General features: G+C 39.2%; 3 protein-coding genes across 3 annotated transcripts; 2 read left to right on the top strand and 1 right to left on the bottom strand.

The window, feature by feature from the left end:
- The first annotated feature begins 1012 nt into the window (after positions 1-1012).
- LOC115620023 (N-alpha-acetyltransferase 35, NatC auxiliary subunit homolog) lies at positions 1013-4013 on the top strand. Its single transcript, XM_030513127.1, has 6 exons — positions 1013-1219; positions 1285-1711; positions 1773-2343; positions 2406-2587; positions 2646-3689; positions 3745-4013. The coding sequence occupies exons 1-6, from the start codon at positions 1212-1214 to the stop codon at positions 3883-3885; spliced, it is 2373 nt and encodes a 790-aa protein (XP_030368987.1). The 5' UTR covers positions 1013-1211; the 3' UTR covers positions 3886-4013.
- On the bottom strand, positions 3872-6816 carry LOC115620024 (programmed cell death protein 2). Its single transcript, XM_030513128.1, has 4 exons — positions 6800-6816; positions 4909-5329; positions 4767-4851; positions 3872-4703 (listed from the first exon to the last, which is right to left on the bottom strand). Exons 2-4 carry the CDS (start codon positions 5175-5177, stop codon positions 3996-3998), a joined length of 1062 nt encoding a protein of 353 aa, XP_030368988.1. The 5' UTR covers positions 5178-5329; positions 6800-6816; the 3' UTR covers positions 3872-3995.
- Positions 5633-23199, top strand: LOC115620022 (protein tamozhennic). Its single transcript, XM_030513126.1, has 5 exons — positions 5633-6130; positions 17222-17389; positions 17460-17659; positions 19100-20509; positions 20616-23199. The coding sequence occupies exons 2-5, from the start codon at positions 17266-17268 to the stop codon at positions 21447-21449; spliced, it is 2568 nt and encodes an 855-aa protein (XP_030368986.1). The 5' UTR covers positions 5633-6130; positions 17222-17265; the 3' UTR covers positions 21450-23199.
- Positions 23200-23344: the final 145 nt, after the last annotated feature.

Raw genomic sequence — 23344 nt, forward strand, 5'->3', positions numbered from 1 at the left:
GTTTTACAAAACTCTCATATTGCTTTAATATTTGTTTTTTTACTTAAATATCACCATGGCAATTAAATTTCAAATTTCTATAGCACAGCACTGAGTAGAGACTTTAGAGAGAAAAATATACACTACATATTATATTTGTGCCTCAGCCATTTCTTATCAGACAAAATAAAAACTCGTCGGGTTGCGTTTGTTTATTTACTCAACAAATATTTGTACATTATGAAAAGAATAAGCAATTATGAACTTAAGAAAACGGCACAGCTGAATGTTTCTGTATTAACTGTAAACTGTAAACTGTAAAAAATATGTTATTCAGGAAATAAAACCGAATCATATTTTGGTGTCGGTTCCAGCTCGGCTACACAAAGAAAATTATCTTTCAAATTATTGTTTGGTCTGATTTTTGTCAAACACAGCTCCTTTTTGGGACTTTTATTTGCTTATTTATACATATATATATATATATATATATATATATATATATATATATATATATATATATATATATATATATATATATATATATATATATATATATATATATATATATATATATATATATATATATAGCATATATTAGTAAGCTTCTTGTTATCGTTATAAAATATAGAAGAATTTAAACGTGCAATAGTAGTCAATGGAAACAATATAGTTCATTCAAACTGTCGAAATTAACAGTTTGGATTACAAAAAGCGGTGTGCTATCTTGTGCAACCTTCTTATAAATGTAGATTATCAAATAAAATACAAAAGGTTTCAGAATTCTTCAGTAACGATTACTGGTACTTAAGACGTTAATAATATCGGTACTGGTTATGAATTTCAAAAGGCAATTACTACTAACAATTATGATTTGGGAAGATTCCTGATTTTCATACTTTTTATTGCGCCAAGTTTGAAAAACTTCAAAAACAATTTTTCCACTTTTTCGTGAAACAACACTGTAGCCCGATAACCATACCGAAACATTTTAATCGGTTGGCAGTGCATCAGCTGGTAGAAAAATGGGGGCATGTACGTGCATTTAATAAACTTCTCTGCAGAAATTGGAGCCTGGATTCTTTCTTACTGAGAGGGCTGTTTGGTTCCATTGCATATCTTTGTGAAGAAAGTAACGCCATTATTTTCTGTCAAATTTGAAAAGCAAATTCATCAACCGGTACCCACACTTTTAATAAAAATTAACCCATAATCACCAGCATTGGTTGAAAATGAAGGGGTGAGTCTTAAAACACCCTACTGTTGGAGGGCAATAAAAACAACAACGTCCAATTATTCTTAAAGTGTTGGCGAACCCACTGATTTTCAAGCAGCGGCTGCGGCAACTGCCACAGCTGCTGCCGCTGCCACCGCAGGATGCGCGGCCGCAAAAGCGCACGGCGAAACGCCAGCAGATGTAGAGAACTGCGAAACTGACCAGGATTGGAACGTGGGTAACTGTGGATTCATGGACACTGATTGGCAGCAGAAAATACGCAGCAATAGTGCTGCCGAGGATATAACCCAATTCCCGCTCTATGCTTGGGTCAATGTAACGAAAGATTTCCACAATGCCTGCAGTGAATTAGTTCCTGGTGAGTTGGCCCAAGACATGCTCTTTGGCTTGTTCGAAGCTATGTCAGCGATTGAAATAATGGATCCCAAAATGGATGTGGGCATGGGTTTTGACAAGTACGACTTGCCGCCGCCCTCGTTTGAAGCGGCAGTTACCGTAGGTTCACATCTTAGGACTATGAAATCGGCAGTATCTTATTGTTTGCGCATCATTGCAGATGGGTGCCATTAAGCTGGACGATCTAACTTCTGCGGAATTGATTGGTATTTTTGATGCCCTGTTTGCTTGCGTGGTATCTTGGCTTGAGGGAAACTCAATGGATCAAGTGCTATTTACCTGCCTTTATTTGCACGCGCCGTCTAAAATAAAGGATAAAGCTTTGCGTGTATTCTGTACTAGTGTGCGTAATCTTATTGTCATCATTAAGAATATTATAGTCACTGCCGGCGTAAATGAGGAGGAGGACTTTCAGCTGTATGGAAATTCTGCGTTGCTAGCAGCGGAAAAAGCGCAACCTTCAGCTATAACAGGTTTACTAAAGGAAGTGGAGGACGAGCTTGTGCGAAAATGTAAACAGCTAACAGCACCAGAAGATCTCATGGCCGTTGTGCATAGACTCCGTTTTATGCGTCACTTGTATCAGGCCATCTATCAAGTGGAGCTGCTATCAGTCGCAGAATCGGCCGAGGAAGGCGTTAATGAGATTTACAAAAGTCTTAATGTAGCTGCCGAGCTCTTGCCGCTTATACGTCGCACTATCGATCGAGGCACACAGCCTGTAGAGGGTTGTAAGTATTTTAATACATCGTACCAAAGGGACCTCTAAAATAAACAAATTTGTATATTGTAGCTGATACTCCAAATCCCATGGGCTTCTCGCCACGTATACACGATCGGAGTCAACCGCCCACGTTTCCTCGCAGCATCAAAATACGTGAACGACCCGCAAGCTTTCAGTTTCTTGAGGAAATGGTGGGTCGATTCAAATACGCCTGCAAAGTAATACGCCATCGAGATTATTATTCAGCACTAGTAAGTACAATTATTGTTTTTAAATTGGTCGGTTTTGACTGCTTCACATTATTTGCAGAATTTTTTTATCGAGTACAGCCGCAAGTCAGGTCAGTGCATACTTTCGCGAAGCTTTCTGCAGAACCTTTTCACTACAGGAATTCGCTTGGTCCATGGCAAACAGTCGATGAAGCAGTTTCTTAAATACTCTGTGCAGATATTTAACTCTCCGCCCGTGCTAAATCCAAAACATCCTGTCGCAAACGATCCTAAAGTGCAACAACATCTGGACACATTCTTCCGCTACTGCATCAATATGAATACATTCACGCAGTTTATTCGCATCTGTGGATTTAATCGTGCACGCCAGCGCGACAAATTAGCGCGGCTAATTGAGAACTTTGATACCATACAAGTAGATGCGGCGAGACTAGACTCCTTGATGAATCTGATGGCCAATGAGCGAGCGCTTGAGGGCAATGAACTACATGCCACGGCGCTGAAGCACAGCACACATTTTTCCACGTGGGTGCTTTACAACTGTTTCCGCGCCATGCTCATCTTTCTCATGTCCGGCTTTGAGTTGGAACTGTATGCTGTACATGAGTTTCTCTATATTTACTGGTATCCATATGAGTTTCTTGTGGGCTTTCTCGTCTCGGCTCTAACACGCACTGAAAACATATTGTTGGCCCAGGAAGAGTACGCAGAGCACCAGAGTAAAATCCAAGTCAATGGCGGAGGTGGAGGAGCTGGCAAAAATCGTAAGCCGGCTAAACCAAAGAAAAATAAGAAACAACAACGACCATATCGACAGGAGATTGTATACTACCATGCGCTTCTTAGTCTGTGTGGCGGCATGTACAAAGCAATGGGGGCTCTTACTAAAGACGGTCGTATTCGTCTACCAACGTCCAAGTTTGACAACGAGGAGATCCGTTACAATCGACGATTTTCCCCATTTGTCCCGCTTACCAGCCCACCACCAGTTTCTTATGCAGAGTTTAAGAACATACGAGACCACATGATGCGTCCAAGCGTCGAGGAGCTGTATGCGTTTGCAGCCAAGCATTTTGACCAGGCCCGCAATGTTCTGGAATCCATGCAGAATCCTGAACAGGAGGTTAGTCGAGTCTGCTTACTGAAAAATATAAGTCTAAAAATATACCTTTTTGCAGATGCTAGACCTGTTGCAAATTGCACGCACCAATTTTGTGGTCATGAATGTCCTGGCCCAGGGCCATCAGAAGGGTCTCAAGCGGCAGCCAGAATTCGACTTCTCAAGGCATAGCTATTTTCCCATAATTAAGCTCAAATAGCATCGTGCTAATGTATTTAACAAACGGGAGTCTACATCATCTTTCTCTTGGATTTGTCTAATTATTGCTGTTTCGTAATTTACAAATTAAATTGTTTGTATGCATTTCTTCTAAGACTGTTTATCGACTATATCTTGTTTTATAACATGCTCCTCTACATAACCCTTAATATCGCAGCTGGTGGTGCATGTGTAGATTGCTATTACACCCCAGTCCAGGCGGTCATCCTTCAGTATTACTAAAGTTTGAGGCATTATTTGGAACTCGAACTGACGCGGTCCTCCACATTGTGAGCAGTTTGGCACCGACTGCAATTGACTGTCCACAGTACCGGTCGTGTTTGCAATCCACAGGGGCGTGCCGCCACGCTTGTAACGTACAATCTGCTCCGGTTCGGCAGCAATTTCCATTTTAAAAATGCGAAATGTTTTATCATCCACAGCCGCGGAACTACCAAAGTACTTGTCCAGCTCAGCTTCGGAAACATCCTTTAGCTCGCCAGTCTTGCCACTGGCAGCTAGGTCCTCAAATTCTGCTAAGCGAGCACGCTCCTGTTCTCCGTCTTCTTCATTGCTCTCGTTTTTCCCGTCTGTTGGATTGCTATCCATGACGATTTCATATTCTGGAAATACAATGTCTTCTAACTGGCTTTGGCTACCAGATATCGTCGTGATAGTACCACAGTCAGGCTTATGTTGTGACCAGTGAGCTCGTTGGTGAGCGGATGAGCAGTAGTTAATCGATTTGCAGCGACTGCAAGTGTGTGGGGCGTAGCATCCACAGGCAGCACACAATTTTTTGAGACATTGTATAGCTGGCTGTGAAAAATAAACATTTAAATAAATAACGCTGTCATAGCAAGAGAGAAGCATATAGCATACCAGCGGCTCGCCATCTTCAGAAGGCTCCTCCTCTGAATAAAATTTGTTTTTCCTAGGCAACTGTGCGCGCAATGCGGTTATATTGCTATAATTTTGTAAATATATTAAAAATGTCTATAAAGAGTGGATAGTTAATACATACTTGGCCTTGTTGGCCTCCTGGCAATCGGCGTTACGACATACAAAGACGTAAATGGTGCGATGGAAATTAAAAATATCATCGTAAGGAGCATATAATTGGCAGAGAAAGGATTTTGGTGCTCGGCACTTGTTGCACAGCAAAGTTGAGATTCCCGGCAGATCTTCGAGCTCTAGCCAAGCGGGTCGGCCCCCTAATTTACTCGGAAAATAACGATTGCTCAGCCAGGCGGTCGATCTCGCTTTTTCAGCAAACCCCAAATCAATGTCCATTATTTATATTTATGCCCGCGTGCAGTAGGGTTGAAAATAAAATATCGATATATATTTTGCTTTGATAGAATATATTTGATAAGATAAAAATCGATATTATTCCATGATATTTAGAGATGATAATTTGCACGTTTCACCATTGGATCTGGAATCTATTGTTTTGTATATTTTTTAATTTTGTTAAATTTTTTTTAGTATGTCCATATTTAATAGAGAGAGGGGAAAAACAGAGAAATCTCTGCCTTTTGTTTTTCATAAAATGTTAAGGTTAAAAAAATAGTTGGCAACTATCAACCTCGAACAACCTCGAACTTTGAGTTTTACAACGAGTAAGTAGGTGTGTAGTATCGATACTTCGTGTGGCTATCGAAATATAACCATTCTGTGGCACCAGTCGCAGTCGCTAGTTACGCGACAATGGGTGCTCGTTTGTCGTATGAAATTCGTTTTCTTCACTGATACTGTTAAATATAGCAGTAAATAAATATAGGAAGTCAAACGTGTTTCACCAATTTCTTTGTTTATGTGCCGGCTCGGTCAGATAAAATAAAATTGTGAAAATGTCGTTGTGCATAAAAAAGAGAAAATTTTATCAAAAGGAAACCATATACAACGTAACAATTTGTTAATAATTAAAGCAGCAGCTGCTGTCAATTCAATAAATTATAAAGACGTCATTGCGGAAGCATTCTGGATCTCCGCTTATACGCGGAAAGTTTCTGTTTCGAGTGCTAAAAATAAACGTAACCACCTACGCATAAAAATATCAACGTGCGACAGCGCGGTAAATCGTCAACAATCACAGCAACAACAAACAGAAACTGAAGCTACTTTTGAGTTCTTCAGCACACAGCCGTGGACCATTGCATAAATTGGCTGGCACAAGGGAAGCGATGCAAAAATGAAAATACATAAGCATATTAAAGACAACGAGCAACGGCACAGGAATTTCTGTAAGTTTATTTCCGGTTATTTGTGTTTGCAGCGATTTCTTTTTCTTGCGTAGCTGGGCAAGCTCTCTCTATTTGTATGTATGCGTGTGGGTATGTTTTGCTAAATTTAGTAACGCATTGCTGAAAATAAGAATTGGAGCACCCTGCCAAGTAGCCGGTCGAAACCAAATGTACGCCTAGAACACACATACAGGCGCACGCACAGCGCACTTTTTGACACCTTGCCAACAATTTTGGTCTAGGCAAGGCACCCGATAGTGCTCAGGAAATCTACCAGTTTAGCAGATGCTTTATATAAACTGTTGCATCTCCAATGTCCCCCCTTTGATTGATGACTACTACCCTTTTCCAATCAATATTATAGCCAGCATCGAATGCCTTGCATAACACTTTGAAAACAATTATGAACATTATTTAGGCAACAGACCCTAGTAAACACAGAGCCATGTGACGATGTACACAAAGAAATTGGCACCATAATGACACATCACATACACACATTTAACAAACGACATACATATACACATACATACGTACATACGACAGACGTGCACATTGGCCACCAAAACCCACATATGCTAATATTTACATACATATTTCCAAAATCAATAATAATACACAATCCCATACATTGTAAAATGCAATTGGTCCACATGATTATGATCATACTTTGTAATTTTTGTTGCATCTGCCTTTGGTGCTGAAAAGAATATATTCGCCGAAACATTCGATTATATACAGAATAATCTTTCATCGCCTCGATTTGGCTCACAGCAAAAGTTAACAGCATAAATTCGAGCAGTAACACAATTTCATGTGAAAACTGAATTTCGATTTTTCGCCAAAATGTTTTTTTGCTCTTGTAAATGTATGAACATCCATTTTGTCATTTGTCTGCCCATGCAGGTCTAACTAATTAACGTTAATTTTCGACAAAACCTACGAAACAAAATGAAAATTGAAAACAATGTCAGGGCAGCTAGCTCCAAAAAAAAAAAAACAAACGCGCATTAAACAGTTAGTGGTTAGCTGGCTCTATGGGTGTGGGTGCGGGTGGTAGATTGAGTATTATTTCTGCCTAGTTGAGCGTTGATGGGCCGTGGGGGTTGTATGAAGGGCACCGGACTGTGTGCGGTTTTCTTATTGTAAAATAAATACATAACTATAGTTAGTATGTAGTGTGTAGTTGAACCACGATACCTGGTTTTTTATTTACGCATGACCACACATGCACGTGCTTCTTGTGCTGTTTAAACTCACACTACCACAGTCACATAATAAACTCGCACAATACCGCATTGCACTTTGAGAGCTCTCGCGTTGCCGTTCGCACATCTTGACCAACCGCACACAAATGCCCATCGGCAGCATTGTCCGTACGCGTATGTGTGCTCATATTTGCTTTGTATGGGAACATGTGTGTGTGTGTGTGTTGGTCTTACCTTAGCACAAACATTCCGCACTCTGCTCCAACATATTTGCTACGTGATTTCCCGTCTTTATTGATGATCAGCTCAGTCTGTTTGTTGCATACAGACCATGTATGTATGCATGTACATATGTATGTACTTTTCTATATTCACATATGTACGTACATATGTATGTCTGTACATACTTATTGATTTTTTTCAGTACTTTATAATCGGTGCTACTGTTGTTATTCTTGTAGTTGGTAGTTGCTTTTTCTGTTAGCCGCATTCGTATAGTTTACAATTTACAGCTTACAGGTTTCATTTTTATACTCTGTACATGAAATGTACAAGAGTATATTAGGTTTGCGGGAGCTGAAAAATGTAACAGGTAGAAGGAGGCGTGGCAGACCCCACAAAGTATATATATTCTTGATCAGCATGACGAGACGAGTCGATCTAGCCCTGTCTGTCTGTCTGTCCGTCTGTCCGTCTGTCCGTCTGTCCGTCTGTCCGTCCGTATGAACACCTGGATCTCAGAGACTATAAGAGATAGAGACACCAAATTTTGCACGAAGATGCGTTATGTGTGTATTCTATACGAGTTTGTTTTATTTTTTTGATTTTCCCCCCCACTTCCCCCCTATGGGGGTTTTCCCGATTTTCCATTCGTATAATCGCCTATATCTCGGAGACTATAAGACCTAGGAACACCAAATTTTAGTCCCAGATGCCTTATGTGAATACGCAGAAAATGTATATTTTGGAATTCCCCTCCCTCCCCCCTCTACCCCGCAAATCGTAACTCCCGTAATTCTTGGAATTTCGAACTAAAATTTTGGAAATACCCCCAGTTAGTTACTATGTGTCCGTATGTGTCATTATGATAGACCGATTTAACAAGAAGTTATAGCCATAAATATATTTGCTGATGCAGCGCTGCTGCAGCGCTGCTCAAGCGCTGCCCGCGGCTGTTGTTGATGTTGCTGTTTGGTTGACTGCGAAAATGCTTACACAGACACGAATTGATGCGCATAGGCATACATACACTCACACAGACGCAATTGCTATGTAAATGTGCAATTATACACCCTTTACGTGAGTTCGAATACCGAGAGAGGTAAAATCGATCAAATTTTTTTTTTTATTTTCTTAATTTTTTTTATTTTCTATAATTATTGTAAACATATGTACAGAGTATTTCAAAGTCGGGACACCCGACTTTAGCTTTTTTACTTGTTTCTTCAACACTCTTTACTGAACTTTTTCTTTTTATTGCGGTCACACTTTCTTCTCATTCTCCCAACTCTTAACCCGCCGTGCGCTGCTTCTGATACCACTTTCCTTTCTAGCTTGGCCATTTGTTGCTCTGTTTTCTCAGCTTTAGCTACGAAGTTGTGTCTCAAGTTTCATGTCTGCCTTCCGCTTGGCCCCGACCGATATTAACCTCTCTAGTGACGTACCACTCGATGGCTCATGAAATATGCAATTTTAAACTTTTAATTGTTTTGGCAAATGCGAGCTAATAATCTTGCAAGCAGTTCCGAAAAAGTAATTGTTTGTTGAAAAACAGTCATGCTGCTGCAAAAAGTAACCTGGATGTGTTGTTGATGATATTAAAAAATGAAAACGAATAGTACAAGCGTGTCAATTAAAAGCAGAAAATTGGAACTGGATTACAAATGGTGTATACAAGTATATATGTATATGCTATATCCTTTTTCAAATGTTTGTAATACAGAAGGAGCCGTGGCAGACCCTGCAATGTACATACATACATATGTACATTCTTGTTCAGTATGACAATACGAATCGATATACATATGTTAAAGGTATTACAAGTGCTTGCATAGCTGTACATACTTGGTATTCGTATTCGTCCTATCAAGTTTTTTGTTCTCCTGATATCAATACCTAAACCATTATTTATACCCTGTACCCAAATGGTGAAGGGTATACTAGTTTTGTGCGAATGTATGTAACAGGCAGAAAGAGGCGTGGCAGACCCCACAAAGTATATATATTTTTGATCAGGATGACAAGACGAGTCGATATAGCCATGTCCGTCTGTCTGTATGAGCGCAAGGATCTCAGTAAGTACAAGAGCTAGGATAACCGAAATTGGTATCAAGGTTCCTATAAGCCCTAGGCAGATCGAGTTTGTTTATTTTTTCTAATACACCCCCCCCCCACTCACCCCCCATAACTCCCGTAATTCTTGGAATTTTGAACTAAATTTGGTAGTCACATTAGGTTAGTGATTATATAGCCGTATACCGGTTCATTATAATAGAATGATCGGAAAGAAAGTTATAGCCACATAACCAGTCCCAATGCACACATATATTCGCCTAGTTTATTGCGAATATTATAATAATACCAATTGAACACTTTGGGTACCGGGGTATACAAATTTGAAATACATTATGAATACATAAGAATCGTTTTTTGATACATACTGAAATGAATTGTAATTTTATATATAATGAATTCTCGTATCATCAATATCGAAAGCAATTCTTCAATTTATTATCCCGCTTAATTCATTTAAAATTCGATTTTTAAATTCACCATAAAACACACATTGATCCCACTGGCAACGGCCGACAACAAAAATTATCCGCACCACTAACAATTACGTTGACACAACAATGGGAGAAGTGCGAACAACGTCAACAACAGCAGGAGCAGAAGCAGTAACTGGAGCTGCCAGCAGAGCAGCCGTAATGGTGGGGGTACAAAAAGCGCTGCATTTATTGCCATGGCAAATAGTTCAACTGCTGTAACCAACCAACCTTCGCTCCTTTCCGGTCTCCGCCATTCACCAACCAATGCACCATTCAGCATATTGTGGCCTTTGATGTTGGCGTGGCACCAAAAACACAAACTGATTAAATTACAAGCATGCACTATGGTTGAGTGGCCGTCGCTCCAACATTTGCTCTTGCTACTTTTATACCCTGTAGCCTAAGAGTAAAAAGGCTATATTAGGTTTGTGAAAAGTATGCAACATGCCGAAGGAATCATCTCCGAATCCTTAAAGATATATATTTTTAATCAGTCGAACCAAATATATTGATCTAGACATGGTTCGTAACACTTAAGAAAGGAACGTTAGTGTCAGGCAAGGTCAACTCTTCGAACACCCTGTAATAAAATAAAAATATTTTATTAGATAAATCAAAAAAACAAAAAAAAAATAATAAATATTAAAAGCTTATACATACAAAACAAACTTGATATGCCTAGAGCTAAGGGGAACCTTAGTACCAAGTGTGGTTATTCTAGCTCTTGCGCTTGCTGAAATCCTTCGGGTCATACAGACGGTCATGGCTTATTCGACTCACTTTGTCATCCCGATCGAGAATATGTACACCCGTTGGGTACAGGGTATACAAATTACTAGTACTATGCCTCCAAATTGAAGCAGCAGGTTCGCTCTTCTACTTTTATTTTCTTGATGGTGGAGGGTATTTCAGTGTCGACTTTCTGGACTGTAACACTCCCTCTTATTCCTGTTGCTGTTGCTTTTACACAGGATATGCGTACTGCCTCCGCCTGCTCCTGCATTTCCGCCGTTGAATGCTTCATTGTACCTGTCTTTTAACAAGCCTGCCAACGTTGACCATAAATAATTGTTGCAGTTGTTGTTGTTGCCCTATGGCGTTGTCACTGGTCAAAGCTTTTATTATTTTTACATCTCATTTTGGCTGAGAATTGACAATGCTGGCCGCCAGCCTGCTTGTCACTTCACTCTCTCGCTCACTCCCCCATCGTGTTGCTCTTTGCTCGCATCGCTACTCGTAAATTCATTGCACGCTGATGTCAACGCTAATCAGATTTCAGCACGCTTTATAATTTCTTATTATTGAGCTGTCCTTGTCAGCATTTGCAGTTGCGTACGCGCCCACAGGCCAATGCCAAATTGAGTTAGCTGTGGGATTTAGCTGCACTTACCAAGCACCGGACTGCAACGCTTGTCGAGCTCGTGCCAAGAGCTGTATCTGTGTGTGTCTGCGTTTGTGTTTATGTATGTGTGTGCGTGTGGAAAAGCGGCCTGGCAGGCTGGTTGTCATTGGCAACTGATCATTAGTTTAGTTGCTTCAACTACTTCTGATAACTGGCAATGCCACTGGTCGTCCGACTTACCCACCTAGCAGGTTCGCTTGGCTGGGTCCACCTAAGCATGTCACTAATAAGCTTTGCCATCGAGCCGTTAATAATTTGCGTGCAATCATTAGGGAGCATTTGCAGAGATTGCCAAGAAGCGAAATTACATTTAGTGATTTAATAAAGCAATTAATTTTTAATTTAAGTGCACACAAAGTCCTCCAAGAACATGACAATGGTAACAAGAATTGCACATAACTCTCACAGCTCAGTAGCAAGAAAACTTTTTACATGCTATACCCAAAGTGTAAAAGGGTACTAGTTACTAGTATAAGATTTTCAATAAAAAAAACGGGTGTGTTATTTACATATGTATATACATGCAACTGTTTTAATTGGATTACATCAGTGGGTTTTTGTTTTTTGAAAAACGTATGTTTATATTATCAGCTTTGTAACACGACCAACAACCACATGAAACAACATAAGATCGCAAATGTAAATGTTTTGAAATTGCAATCAGCTTGCACACTCATTTCCACACATACAAAATACATACACATTAATTTGTGCCTTTTTAATAAAACTTTTCGATTTATGTTCTTGCGTTCATACAGACTGATAAATGGGTTTGCAGGAAAAATATTAATATTAAATCATGCTGGAATAATAGAACTTTTACATACTTTTTATACGCTTTACCTAAAAGGTACAAGAGTGTATATGGTTTGTGGGAAGTGACCCTACAAAGTATGTATATATGTATATTCTTGATCAGGAGCCCTGACTGTCTGTCCGTCCAAAAAAACACCTGGATCTTAGAGACTGTACGAGAAAGAGACATAGAGAGTTGTGCCTTATTTTTTTTCAAAAGCAATCAACACATGAGTACGAAGAGTGCAAATTATATTGATTATGGGATTGTCATTTGTAGTGGAAATTTAATTTAAATATAACTGTCCTCCTGCGAAAACAATTTTATGCCCTTTAGGTAAGAAGGTTTTATGTAATTAGTGGCGAAACTATTTTTTGTTGCTTGGTCGCATTTTGTTATTGTTTTAACAACAGAAAGACATATAGTTAAAATTTAAAATATCTAAGGATAGGGAAAGAGAAGAAATTTGTTGTTATATCTATCTATCTAGATTTATTGCCACATTTATTCATCTGCCCCTGCAGTCGTTACTTCTCGTGCTTCTGCGCCTACGCAACTCGTACCTCAGGTTGCTCAATTCATTCATGATGTGTGTTGTTGTTGGCGCAAACACACAATGGTTTGGGTATCGGCTACTACTCCACGTTTTCATATTGTACCGTGTCTTCTTGTATGTTTGGATGCTCGTTATTTTCGTATTGGCATTGCCTCGTGCTTCGCATTTTGGTTTGTTGACTTAACATGGCTTGCGCTTGATTACGCTTGTCAGCTGAAATGCCGTTTGTGTGTGCGTGTGTGTGTGTGTGTGTATATAGTATCTATGTAAATTGTTGCCATTTCGTTCGCACGCTCGTTTTGTTGTCGCTAGCGGTCGACTTTTTAAACGCCCACATTAAATGCTGCGTTCAAGCTGTCGTTTGCGTGTGTATGTACATTTGTATATATGTATGTCTGTTTGTGTGTATGTAGTGGTATTTGTTTGCGCTTCTGTTTTTCACCTTTCGTTTTGCTTGCTTGCCTGCTTTTTGTGTGCATTTACGTAAATGAGTCATTTCTCAAGGTTATTCGCTTTTATTGTTTATTTTTTGTTTTTGTTTTCGCCGTTTTCACTCCTTACCTTACAAGTATATCTATGTGAGGGGTACTTATGTAAGTGTGTGTGTATGTTTGTAAGGCCAATGTACGATGTTCAACTAATGTTATCTAATATTTGATAATACACATATCACATTTATATGTGATAAGCCATGCAATAAAATAAAATTGAAGGCGCCTCAAGTTCTCACTCAGTCTATACATTGGAATTTGTAAGACTTCCATGTCAAGTTCATATGTAGATAGAAGCTAGAGTAACACTTTGTACGTGCATAGCTACCTTGGTTTACATTCTATTGAACACGTAGTGGTTCAACGTAGTTGACTCTAAAAAAAAACATTTTTTCGATAGGCAAAAGAAAAATATAATAAGACAAGACGCTTTGGTCTCCAACATCCAAATCTTAAATATTTTATCTAAAAAATTTAATTCTATGTTTTGAATGCTCTAATAGGTTTAGTCATCGTCTATGGTTGTTTTCAAGTGACTTTTGACAAATAAATGATTGCTGATCATTCAGAATTAACCGATCTACTATAACATGGGCATTTTTTTTTTTGGAACCTGCATCAATTATCTTTTATTCATAAGTATACTTGATAATTTCCGTTTGTTTGTTTGATTTTTTGACTATTTGATTTTGTGAAATTTAACGAAAACAAAAAAACAAACCTTCTCCCGCCAGTGTGAAATGCAATATTTTGTGTAAGCCGGGGCTGCCTTAATCTCAAAGTATGATATAAGTACAAGTTTTTGCACGGCATACATTTTTTCTTTGTGCGAACATCTATGTTATTGATACATTAATTTCCAAAGCATTTTAAAATAAATCACGCTGGATAATAATTCTGAAGGTTTACAAATTTCAATGCTCAGAGTATATGAAACAAGTGAACAATTTTAATTGACAGAGTATAACCTCCTTTAATTTCCTATCTTTTTCGTATGAGTGTAGTATTCAAGATGGACTCATTTGTTGTCAAAACAAGTAACTTTTACGGAATGCTTTGGGAGAAAGGGCTATTTGTAACATTTTGGCATTTTGTAAAGAGTATTATAAATACATTCACTATATTACATAGTTATAGTTCTGAACTGAGTCAGCTAGTTATTTACACACACATAGGATATGCTTTATATGTATGTTAGTGTGTGTATAAATTCTAAGCCAGCGTTGTTAACAGTCAACAAACAACTGCCCTGCATCAGCATGTGGATGACAAAGACTCGTAGCCGCAACCCTACCCCGACAAGAATTCCATTTGCCACATGTCCATACAGTGTGCAGGTATTTTCCAACCCAAAACAGCTTTATTGCAGCTCCACGCTGGTCGAGTCTCCATGTTGCCAGCAAGTCGTTGTGATTTTCTTTTCGCTTGACAGCATTTTTAGTAAATATAAACATTCTTCAACTTTGCTTTCAACTAGTTTATGCTCTCCTGTAATCGCACGGAAAAAACAACAATTGTAGCACAAGACTCGGAAAAAAACTACTACAGCAAATTTACTTTTCTATTCTTGAGCGCATTTCGACGCCGTTTTGTGTTTCCGACCCTACCTTCTTGGCCACTTGCACAACTTGACTTTCAGATTGGATTCCACTGTTGTCGTTATTATTGCTGTTGTTGTTGATGTACATTTACACTTAACAGCGAAAACGATTCACACAGCCCATAAACAAACCAATTGGAATCTATTCCTTTTTATACCTTCACATAATTTATTACACATTTTTGCCACATAAATAGTTTTCCGTCATCAAAGAAAACTTTGCAATTAACATGTAGAGAAAAAGAGATTCCAAACTGCAGGATTTTATCTGCTCATTAAAATGAATAAAAGCTAAAATTGAAATTTTTATTGCAAAATATTGTGTCTCTAGCTTTTATAGTCTCTGAGATCTGGGTGTTCATCAGGAAAAAATGGGTATCTGGATCTTGGACTAAAATTTAGTATATATAGCTGTTATAGTCTCCAAATATGATCATACAAACGGCGACGATGGAGTGTGAATAAAACCAACTCGTACTGCGTATACACATGAGGCATCTATGTACAAAATGTTGTCTCTATATCTCTTATAGTCTCTGAGACCCAGGTGTTCATACAAACAGACAGATGGATAGACAGACAGACTGGGCTAGTTCGACTAGTCTCGTCATGTAGATTAATATAATATGTGTCTTCTGGGTTCTGCTACGCCTCCTTTTTCCTGTTGTACCTTTTAGGTACAGAGTATACTAAACTAGCTTGACCTGTCTAGGGCTTAAAGGGTTATGAATACCAAGTTTGATGATCCTAGCTCTCATGCATTCTGAGTTGCTTGCATTCAAACAGACAGACGGGCATGTCTAGATCGATTTGGCTCATCATGCTCATTTTTAAGGTGTAGAACCTTTGTGGGCTTGCACAAACCTAATAAACCTTTTCAAATTGCATATAATATTATAATCCAATATTAATTATAAAACTGGTAACCGCGGACTTATCGGATTTCGATCTTGATGTTCTTCTAAAAATGACAAATGAAATGCACTCAGTCCGCCGTAAACATTTTATCTTTATTGCTTATCTGACTTTTGTTTCTAGGTTCAACTTGCTAATTAACATGGGTATAGAATAATATTATATTAATCACAAATCAGCTGAAATGTTCCCAACTGCATTAGTATTGTCTCTGTCCAAAAAAGTTGCGGCTCGACAATAACTGTCGATGATTCATTTTGTGCCGTAATTTCAATTGATATTATATTATGAACGTATGTGTAGGAATGCATGTATACGTACTGTAGATATGTATGTACATATCTGTATATGTATCTGTAGCTTATACTCGACTCTGTGTGCGGGTTTGTTGCTTTGTCTAAATAAATTTAATCAGACATGCCAACTATTGTTGTTGCTCTCGACCGGTCGAAGCTGATAAGGAATGGTGGAGCATACTCAACTAGCACCATCTATTGAATGTTATCGATAGCAACAGCAACAATATACATACATACATATGAGCATGTAAGTATGTATGCATGCATACGTGTCATATATGTATGTACATAGGCACTTACTATATACATATGTATGTACATCTACTTGTATAATAACCAGCAACATGCATAGAGTCAACGGGAAATATTGCTCATTGTTTGCCACGGAACAAGACTGCTTCATTATACGTACAAGCATACATACAAGTACATACATTTCTTTCCATATATGTATGTATGTATCTATGTAGCGTGTATGGATGTTTGTAGAGTATACTTGTGCGTTTGTGGGGCAGATAGGAACGTGCGTCATGTCGGATAAAGGTGCTGATTCATACAGGGAAACAAGTGCACTCGGCAGCCAGAGAGTCGAAATGCTTCTTGGTAGGGAGTGAAGCGCATATTTGCATTTAGATTGTGAGGAGGTACGTGTACACATCTTAAACGATTTTGAGTAACTTTTATGCTACACATGAGCAGCAAATGTAATTGCAGGACCTTGCACCCCTTCTCATCCTTTCCTCCGTGCGTACCCGCATTGTAAAAAATCAATAGCCAGCAACAGATTCAAGGCTGACATACACATACTCGTACATACATATGTATATATGTATGTATGTTTGTTCGCATGGTCGTATTTAGCTTCTTCAAAAATAGTTTCATTGTTTCGGTTGGGCTGCTTGACATGCATCTTGGCCAGAAACAGCAGCCAAGGCTATGTGATTGACACGAACACGAGGAGACACTCTAATATCCTGTTAGCTCTTCCTGGTCGACCTTGTGCTGATTTTTGTTGTTATAATTTCTTTTTCTTTTTTGCCCTCCTGTCACTTGCAGAATCGTTGAATGAAAGGCCTTGACGTTAGGACGCTTACGCCAAAATGTCGGACTTTGTTCCTTGCGACATATTGCCCGATCTATGGGAGGAGATACTGCGGCGGCACTGGACGTTTCTGGAGACGGAGGAGAGCATTCAAAAGCTGGAGGAGCGCAAGAAGCTAGAAGGTAAGGATATACATATATATAATCCATCATTAAATACTTGTATATTTTTTACGTGTGTCCTCCTTTGCAGGCTGTCTGAAAGAGTTCCTCTGCGTTGTGCCCCATGATCGAAAGTTCTTCCTGCCCGAGACGGGGCATGTGTTGCGCAAATCAGTACGCGAGATGGATGATTTTACGGCACAGAAGGCCATTGTTGGTTTTGAAACTATCAGTCAATATGCCAACAATTTGTTCACCAAACCCTGGCGCAAAGAATTTCGTGTGCTCAAGGTAACCCCACATAATACACCTACACGGACGTATATACTAGAAGCATATTAGATGACATGCTCGTAGATGTTGTATTCTTGGCGACATCCGACTTATTTAACAATTCAGAACTATTTGGTGTTTTTAATTCAACGTGAAATGATTTGAATATGAAAGGACAAATCGGTCGTGCTTCTGTGTTTGTAGATTGCTAAATTGCTAATTGCAAATGCATTTCAATATATATAGGGTTGTTAGCAATATACTTGTAGAGTTTAAAAACCCACTTTGAAATCGATGGAATCAAAAATTAATCTTCGCATACAAACTTTGAATCTGAATGATAGATAAAATGTTTAGTTCAGATTTTAGACTCTTGGTTGATTTACAATCAACAATCAGACCTTACAAAATGATTTATCTAAATATTCTGTTTTTACACGACTTTGATATAACACGGTTTAAAAGCTAAAAATTTAATATATATTTCTTTAGAGATAAGGAACCAATCACCTATTTTTCACATGATCAATGTATTTTTTTCCACGGATGTTTCTGGAACCAATCTACCGTGTAAAAACAGAATTACGTGTATATTCATTATGCCATTACTTCAAGATGCCTTACTACTTCATACATGTATGTACATACAAGTATACTTGTATGTACACATACACATATTTATATCTTAAGGATCTTTTTCAATTTAATTACTGCGAGTGCAAAAAAAACAAAAGGAAGAAAATGTTTACTTTATGCAGGGCTTACATTAAATAACATTGTTATTATGTAGATACGCGTTTTCCAAAAAAAAAAATCAAAAAAACCAATCAAATTTATGAAGTAGAGTAGTAGATTAACGAGTTTTCTCAATTGTAAGTCATTTTTTGTATCCCATTTCCTAGTGCAAAAACACACTATGCATTTGCATGTTTTCTTAGAGTATACAAACCAAGTTTTAGATTAATCGGATGAAAAAAATATATTTTTCATAAAACATTTTAACCCCGTTTTCCACCGTTTATAATTGGAATTTTCCAAAACTACTGCTTCTTGCTCACAGCACAAAAGACATCGTTCTCAAAATTTTCCACTGGAAAAACAACAAATTAGGCTTCAAGAAAGATTTGCACAAACCTAGTTTACAGTTTATTAGTTTATTTTGTATTCTTTCTGAAAGTATGAATTGATCGGATATAAAATGCAGATTTTGTTTTATATATACACGTATGTAGATAACGCAATATGAGCGGATCAATCGGAAGTAAGAGAAATACCGAATTATACCCGTATTGAAATATGAATATACATGTCTGAACACGTATTTAAAATAATATCTTTTAATTTATCTTAATATTTCGAGCACTACTGGGTTGTTACATTTAGTTGGTCAGGAAGTATAAAAATGAAGGCATCCCTTAACTATTAAATAACTAATTACTATATGCATTTTGTTTGCAGACCTACTCTGGCACGTTTCAGCATGAGGTTAAGTCGAATCTGTTGGATGCGGATAAACTTTTTATTGCCATGGGCTATCGACGCACTGCAGAGGATACCTTTGTGCTGGACGGACCCATTTGCCCCGATCAGGTGACGAACGTTTCCCGTGATGCGATGGCCGCCTACGTGGAATGTCAGATCATGAAGCACATTTATGCGGGTCTTGCGGCGGCTGGTTTCACTTGCTCTTGGCTGGACATTTTCCTCTATCGTGAGCGACACGTTGGCGGCACCACACAATCCATCAAGGAGCTGGGCTACAAACTGCACGAAAAGCGCCTGCGCCAGGAAAAGCCTCTGAACACGGAGAACACTTACAGCAATGTGGCCACTCTACCAGCTAGCATCAATCGTTGTGATAGATGCGCGCCCTATCATCAGCAGTTGTCGAAAAGTGTGCCCTCTGCTGCAACGGGGACAGCGGCATCGACAACGCCTTGTGCGTTGCATGGCAATGCCAATATGAATAGTTCCAGTGTTAACCCGTGCGCTCTGCATCCCAATGGCCCGCCACCAAATCTCATGTGCAATGACCCTGCCAAGTTCCTACCGCCTTATTCCAACCAGCCCCATACCCAGCATTCGCACCAGCAGCAGCCGATGACACACTCTCGCAGTCTGGAGCACTACAACGAGCCACACGCACCGCCTGCGCATCGCCACTCCTTGGACCATCAACAACATGGCTGTTTGGGCGGGCATCATGCGCCACTGCATCCGCATCTATATGAGACGCCATACGATTGCCTGGACGACATTAGCATGGGCAGCAGTGCCTCCTATGCTGCTGTGGCAGGAACAGCCGTCGGCGGTGGCTACAACAACGCCTATGCACATCCTTACAATGCTCCCGGGAATCGTTATCCGCTACCCTTTAACATCTCCAATCAACTGAACGCACAATATGCCATACCCGCCGATGGCTTTGCCAATGTTGAGCAAAACGTTTATGCAACAATTGGCAAACCTACAGCACACACCTGCAACTATCATGGAATGCAGTCGGTGCGCCCTGGGGCCGCTGTTCCTGATGCTGCCGCTGTCATGCAGTACAGACAGAGCGCGTATCCGCCAGATCACCATCTAATTGATTTTGATGATCGCGCCCAGTTGACGAAGAACGACTTTGCAGCGCACGAGTATGACTATCAGCGGGACAGGATGTACGCACCCGCACAGCCTCGGGAGTTGCCCTATGGGTACGATGTGCCTGCCAATCTTCCCGCCACCCTGCCGCAACCGCCTCAGCAGGACTCGTACATCTATGCACGGCCCGTCCCCAAGAGCAGTCGCATGCGTGCATTGGCCGAGGCGGGAGGCACCGGCAACCTGACTGAAAAATATGCTAGGAATTTGGAGCCAATGCTGGTGAGTGTCTCGATAAGCTAAGAATCCTATTCATGTTCATATCAAGTAGAATAATATTCACATTTCATTTATTAAATTATTTCGTGCGCTTCCTTCTGCATGGCAGGACTCCGGGGACAATAATCGCAAAATGCACAAGGAATTGAAAGAACGTACATATTCTACGGCGCCATTGGAGGGACGTGGTCGACGTCAAGTGCCGATAGTGAACATCGGACGTGATAGTTCCGATGTTACCAGCTATGAGTCGGCCAGCTTGGATGATTTTGTGGCGTTGCCCAAAGTTAAAGAGGGCGTGGGAAGCTTCGAGTCGTGGAACTATGTGTTTAAGAATCTCGAGCGTTCCGGTTACTCCAAAGACTTAGGTGATCGTGAGGACTTGCTTGTGCAGAGCTTGGATCTGGACTCGTTGACGCTGGCGAATGGCATGGGAAATAATGCAGACAAGCGGCGCTCCTCACACTTGGATGGCAAGTCGGGGCGCACCACACAGCACAATGGCGAAAAGTCGCGTACGCTGGAGAAGCCGAGCAGCAAACGTGATCCAAAACCGGCACCCGAACCCACAAAGATGGCAAAAGTATCTACACCTTCCGCAGCAACAACAACAATAGCCGTAGCAGGAGGCAACATCACCAGCACCAACAACACTACGGGTACTGTTAAAAAAGTTAAATCCGCTTTAAAAAATGCGACTGTAGACAATAGACCGGGCACGCAGGCCGGACGGAGCCGCGGAAGTAGTAACAATCCTACCTCCAAGCACCCGCCGCCCGTTTCCACGCAGCTTATTGTGACAAGCCCCAACGAGTGGAGTTGTCGTTTCTGCACGTTCCTTAATCCCGATACAAAGCGCATTTGCGAGATGTGCTGTCGCAGCAAGGATTTCAATTTGGAGGCGGCGGCCAGCGTTTCACACGCATCCTCCACGTGTGTGTAGTCAAGATTGCGCTCACCTGTTGTTATTGAAGATCTACAAGAACAAACATGTACACATATACCTTTTTACTTGTATGTGAGTGTATGTATGTAAATGAAGGAATGAATGAAACTTTGGCGAACTGTACCATTCACCTGCAAGTGATATAAGCAGTATAGAGTTGGATATATTTTTATACGATGCTGCAACAGTGCATGTCTATAAGGTCTAGTCGCATAGCGTAAAAACAACACCAATACCAACACCAACACCACACAGACACTACCATACAATACAATTCAGAATTGAAAACCTTAGCTTAGCTTTTGTTACGTAAACCAATGCTATATGGGTTTGGCCTATTTGTAAATATGTATTTTATTTAGTGGCTTCTGTTAATAGTAAACATACAGACACACACACACACACACACACACACACAAACACCTGTATACACATGCTTTAATTAGATTTAGATTGTTTCAATGCTGTATATCGTTACTCCGATTTCATCGGTCTGTTTCAAGTTATGTGCCTCCCTGTAAATCGTATGTTTAAATTTAGTATTTAATTTAGTTTTTTCGTGTTGTGTGAAAGATGCATTGAGAGCGAGCAGCAAGCACAAGACAGAGTGTGCAAAATTCTGGATTGTTGAGGCAACCATCAAACAGCTGATAATTATTATATATACCTTTAAAAAACGTAGCTAAAAGTACATTGTGAAATAATATAAATATATTTATTACGCGCGTATATATTTTATATTACATAGTTTTAAATAGTAAGAAAAAGTACCGATCTTTTCATATATGCATTATACAGCGTACGTTATAACCATAAGCATGACTATTTCAACTTGTCAAACCAAACAGAAAGAAAAACAATGCTGTAGGTATACCTTACCATGAGATATACCATAGATACGAACAATCGAGCTCAATATTTTTTAAATTTCAATATACCTATTTACGAGTAAGATATGAAAAAATAATACGGGTTGTTTACTTACAATTTCGAATATATTTCTATCAAAAGTAATCAATAATTATAAGCAGTTGAATATGCTTTACAGACATTGAAACAAAGAGAACCATTTTAAAATGCCCCAACCCCCAGAATTTTTTTAATTAATGTTATCAAGTAGAGTTCAAGAACCATCCCAAAACTGCACCACAGCGCATCCTTAGTTGTTATCGCAAAACGTGAAGAGTATAGAGCATGATTTTTATTGGTTTTGCCACAATCGAAAAGTGCACCCAACCTAGCCATGCCCAACGCCCATGCTCTGCCGCACCTACAGCATCCAAATGGATCTGTTTGTAGATTGTTAAATAAATTGTTAGTGAGTAACAAAAATGCTTCGCCTTAAAGTCGCATGTGAGAAGCAAATATTTTTATAAATGATAATAAACAATAAATCAGGTACCTTTTTTGTTTGTATCTTGATTGTGAAAAGGATACATACATACCTATCTATTGATATTTATTTATTTGTTGATATATTTTGGGCCCCCAAAATGCCTTTGTACATAGAAAATCTTAAATTGTAATCAGTTCAAAATATAAATTACAATAACAATCAACAAAAGTCATTGAAAAAACGTTTACAGCATTTTACATGTTTATAAATAACAACAAAACGAGAATTTCTTAAAATTGTATCGCATACTACTAAAAATGAATTTATAGACAAGATCTTCCTAAAATTCCCAATATAAAATTCAAATTAGCTAAACAATAAAAAAAAACGTAAATAAATTTTGTAAAACGACATAGACGTTGTGTTTTTTATATTTGCAACATAAACCCAGATCCAGTTGCGACAACTTTTCTCAACATATTGAAAACACCTTTATCCAAACAAAAATAAAGGGAGTTGTATTGAAGTGGCAAATTAGTGCGCTGTCAAATTCTTA

Source organism: Scaptodrosophila lebanonensis, unplaced genomic scaffold, assembly GCF_003285725.1.
Source record: "Scaptodrosophila lebanonensis strain 11010-0011.00,11010-0021.00 unplaced genomic scaffold, SlebRS2 tig00000001-arrow-pilon, whole genome shotgun sequence".
Lineage (NCBI taxonomy): Eukaryota > Metazoa > Arthropoda > Insecta > Diptera > Drosophilidae > Scaptodrosophila > Scaptodrosophila lebanonensis.

Coding starts and splice junctions, on each gene's coding strand:
- LOC115620023 (XM_030513127.1), top strand. Junction 2,344..2,405: donor CACACAGCCTGTAGAGGGTT/GTAAGTATTTTA, acceptor TGTATATTGTAG/CTGATACTCCAAATCCCATG. Junction 2,588..2,645: donor GAGATTATTATTCAGCACTA/GTAAGTACAATT, acceptor CATTATTTGCAG/AATTTTTTTATCGAGTACAG.
- LOC115620024 (XM_030513128.1), bottom strand. CDS start 5,177: ATGGACATTGATTTGGGGTTTGCTGAAAAAGCGAGATCGACCGCCTGG. Junction 4,852..4,908: donor CAGGAGGCCAACAAGGCCAA/GTATGTATTAAC, acceptor ACAAAATTATAG/CAATATAACCGCATTGCGCG. Junction 4,704..4,766: donor CTGAAGATGGCGAGCCGCTG/GTATGCTATATG, acceptor TATTTTTCACAG/CCAGCTATACAATGTCTCAA.
- LOC115620022 (XM_030513126.1), top strand. CDS start 17,266: ATGTCGGACTTTGTTCCTTGCGACATATTGCCCGATCTATGGGAGGAG. Junction 17,390..17,459: donor GGAGCGCAAGAAGCTAGAAG/GTAAGGATATAC, acceptor CCTCCTTTGCAG/GCTGTCTGAAAGAGTTCCTC. Junction 20,510..20,615: donor GGAATTTGGAGCCAATGCTG/GTGAGTGTCTCG, acceptor TCTGCATGGCAG/GACTCCGGGGACAATAATCG.